Source organism: Theobroma cacao, chromosome 4, assembly GCF_053813885.1.
Source record: "Theobroma cacao isolate CCN51 chromosome 4, ASM5381388v1, whole genome shotgun sequence".
NCBI lineage: Eukaryota > Viridiplantae > Streptophyta > Magnoliopsida > Malvales > Malvaceae > Theobroma > Theobroma cacao.
Window position 1 is genome coordinate 18,755,457 of NC_142642.1, and position 2,906 is coordinate 18,758,362.

Genomic DNA, 2,906 nt, shown 5'->3' on the forward strand with positions numbered 1-2,906 from the left:
TTTAGTTATTGGCTTTTGCTTTATTTAGCTGGGGAGAAGAAAAGGCAACAAGAGAGTTGAAATAAAAAACCCAAAAAGAGATAGTAGTAGCTGATTAATATATGTTACAAAGCTACACATCAATGTACGGAGACAACATTCCTTTATTGGAATTCGCTCCAATCTCCTAACAGCAAATTCTGCTTGGCCTGGTTTTGTCATTGTTAAACAAAACCCTATCCATGAATCTCCTTCCCTTAAAAGAATTAAGCAAGGACAAGCAAAATGCAGGTGGGACACCTCCAAAAGTTCAGTCGTTCTCACAGTTGTTGTGTACTTGATGCTTGTGCTAGAGCAAGCACTTACTTTCTTGATATCCATGAAGAAAATCTTCATTTTCAGGCAGTCACCAATGGCAGTGCAAACTTAACCCAAAACTTTTTTGGTGAATATATTTACTCCCCAAATTCTCAAAGTGGCATATAGCATGAGTACTAGCAAGAAAATTTCTGGAAAATTTAAAGTACAAGGTTTATGATCTCTCCATCGACGAAGCATAAAAAAAATTTAAACAAATTTTCTCCACCGTGATCATCTGCAGAAGCTCAAGGAATGTCATTGTCCTCACACTTAGGCTCGACCTGGTGGTTCTCTAGACTTTGCCGCTCTCCTGAACATATCACAAGAAAACATTCATCATGTATGTTGAGTCCTAGTTTAGTATATATGATGTTCTTTATAAGTTACTCTTGAGAGTCATCCTATGTGCCAAGAAAAGCAGAACAAGAGACCACTGTTTTGATTTCCATTCTTTTGAATGAACAAATTTTAACTACTTTATCACCTCCAGGAACTTTCTAACATAATTCAAAGTATATACCAATTTGAATTTCATTGTAAAGGAAAGGAGCTGTACATGCATCTTTCTTCCACATAGCTAGAGTGGCTCAGCACTTCCCCCAGTGTCTTTATTTGTTCTTTATGAAAATAAGAGAAAGACTGATTTAAAGAAGCTTTTGTAAAGAACATCACCATCACCAGCTTGCATGCATTTGAAATACGAATTAATGGTATCTTTTTTGCATATGTGGATATCATATTATATCAAAAAGGAATCAATGTACATCTCCCTTTCTCAGTCCCCTCCCCCTTCCCAAAAGCAAAATGCAAAACTGAAACAGAAGGAAAATATCTACTGTTTCAACAGGACAATAACATCTATCAGTATCAAGGTCATACATGGAAATCTACAGTGAGACTAGTACATATATGTGTAAGCATCACTTTTTCAAGTCTCTTGATTAATCCAAGCTACAGAAGCTTGATTCATCATGCCTGGTCATCAGATAAGTATTGAATTTCTTTTCTAAAAAAATTCAAAAAAGAAAAGAAAAGAAAAGTGGGGGGCAGGCAGGTGGTTAAGTGAAGAGGAAAATATGCACATACATGTTGTCTGAGACAAGAATATGTACCTGTTGTGAATGGGATCAGGTCCATTAGGTACTCTTCTCTTGCTGACATAGTTGAGATGGAAATCCTGATGAAAATTATACCTCTCCTGTGCAACAAACTCCCAATGTTTAAAATCCCTAGTTGAGGGAACCATCATTGATTTTGTCATCGCCGTTGCATGGTTTGCTATGATGCCAACAAAAAAAAACCAAATAACTCCCACAAGTAGTGTAACTCCAAACAGAGACCTCAAAGCTCTACCACCCCTCCCCATATCTTTCTGCTGATTCAGTTCTACAAGCTTTCACCAAAGAATGGCAGGCCATTGGACAGAGAACTCAGGGCAACCATGTTGATTTTTAGGGGAGGAAAATGCATGTGGATTGTGGAACACTCAGAGGTGAACAGAAGGAGAAAGGAAGGGAAGAGAAAGCAGAGGAAGACAAGAGCTTTAGGTGGTTTTTAACTTGGCGGGTAAGAAGTCATTGGTCCTATTTAAAGAAGTAAGATTGAAGCAACACTGTTTTGAGAGGGGAGAGAGAGAAGCATGACCAATAAAACAGAAAAGTTCGTTGCCCTTGTTGCTTTATATATTGAATGGGCCCATGGGAGCTCTCTTTCTTTGCTTTGGTTTGTGCATTTTCATGCAGCAAGCAGGCAAAGCCTAGGGGACCTCACTATCTCTCCTGAATCTAATGTGTTCTAACTCTAAGCTTGTAAAAGACATAGGGGCTTGTGCCTGTTATAGCAATATATTGTTCTGTTGTGCCCAACCTCATTTCAATCAGGAAAGAACAAGCTCTTCCTATATCAATAAAAGAAGTTTATTGATGTAGATATATTCAAAGGGATTGCTTCTGGCTAGCTACACATACAAAGAAGGATTCCATCAATCAGCCCTTAACAAGGGGAAAATTCGAAAGTGGAAGGCATATAAGCAGACAACTGCCTTGGCTTGACTTGCAGTTTTCTTACTCCGTAAGTATCTCATCCTACTTTTCCAGTTCAGTTTTAACCAAGTATGAGGCACCAAAATTGTAAGTAATCCCGGAAATGTATGTTAACATATAATATTAATAACTAGCTGTAGGCGAAGTGGCAAACAGTCACGCAATGTCCTTAAATTGGTTTTAAACAGAAAGCAGGTATTGAGAGTCCCACATGATACAGTCTAATGACCACAGGAACAAAAAGAGAAACTAGCAATTAGAGAATTGTGAACTTGTTTTGCTGTATTAAACAAGTCCTTTCAAGAATCTAAATTTGGATCATAAGGACATCCTGCTCCCTACTGTGTTGCAAAGAGATGCCAGTCACTCTGAAAAACACCATAAGCCCATTTGTCACAAAAGTTTATGTTATCCATATAGCCTAAAAGAAGAAAAAGCATCAGGTTTATGTTCCCCTTTTGATTAATTGTAACTCTCTACCGTTCCACAGCAATTCAGAAACATAAAGGGAAGAAATCAGAAACA

The 2,906-nt window shown here is 37.9% G+C and overlaps 1 protein-coding gene across 1 annotated transcript; it reads right to left on the reverse strand.

Moving 5' to 3' along the window:
* CLE25 (CLAVATA3/ESR-RELATED 25) lies at window positions 1–2,210 on the reverse strand. The gene is made up of 3 exons (XM_088805347.1): window positions 2,139–2,210; window positions 1,452–1,732; window positions 1–649 (listed from the first exon to the last, which is right to left on the reverse strand). Exons 1-3 carry the CDS (start codon window positions 2,208–2,210, stop codon window positions 610–612), a joined length of 393 nt encoding a protein of 130 aa, XP_088661473.1. The 3' UTR covers window positions 1–609.
* Between the last annotated feature and the right edge of the window lie 696 nt (window positions 2,211–2,906).

Coding starts and splice junctions, on each gene's coding strand:
- CLE25 (XM_088805347.1), bottom strand. CDS start 2,210: ATGAGGTTGGGCACAACAGAACAATATATTGCTATAACAGGCACAAGC. Junction 1,733..2,138: donor ATGTCTTTTACAAGCTTAGA/GTTAGAACACAT, acceptor CTTTGGTGAAAG/CTTGTAGAACTGAATCAGCA. Junction 650..1,451: donor CCTGATCCCATTCACAACAG/GTACATATTCTT, acceptor TGATATGTTCAG/GAGAGCGGCAAAGTCTAGAG.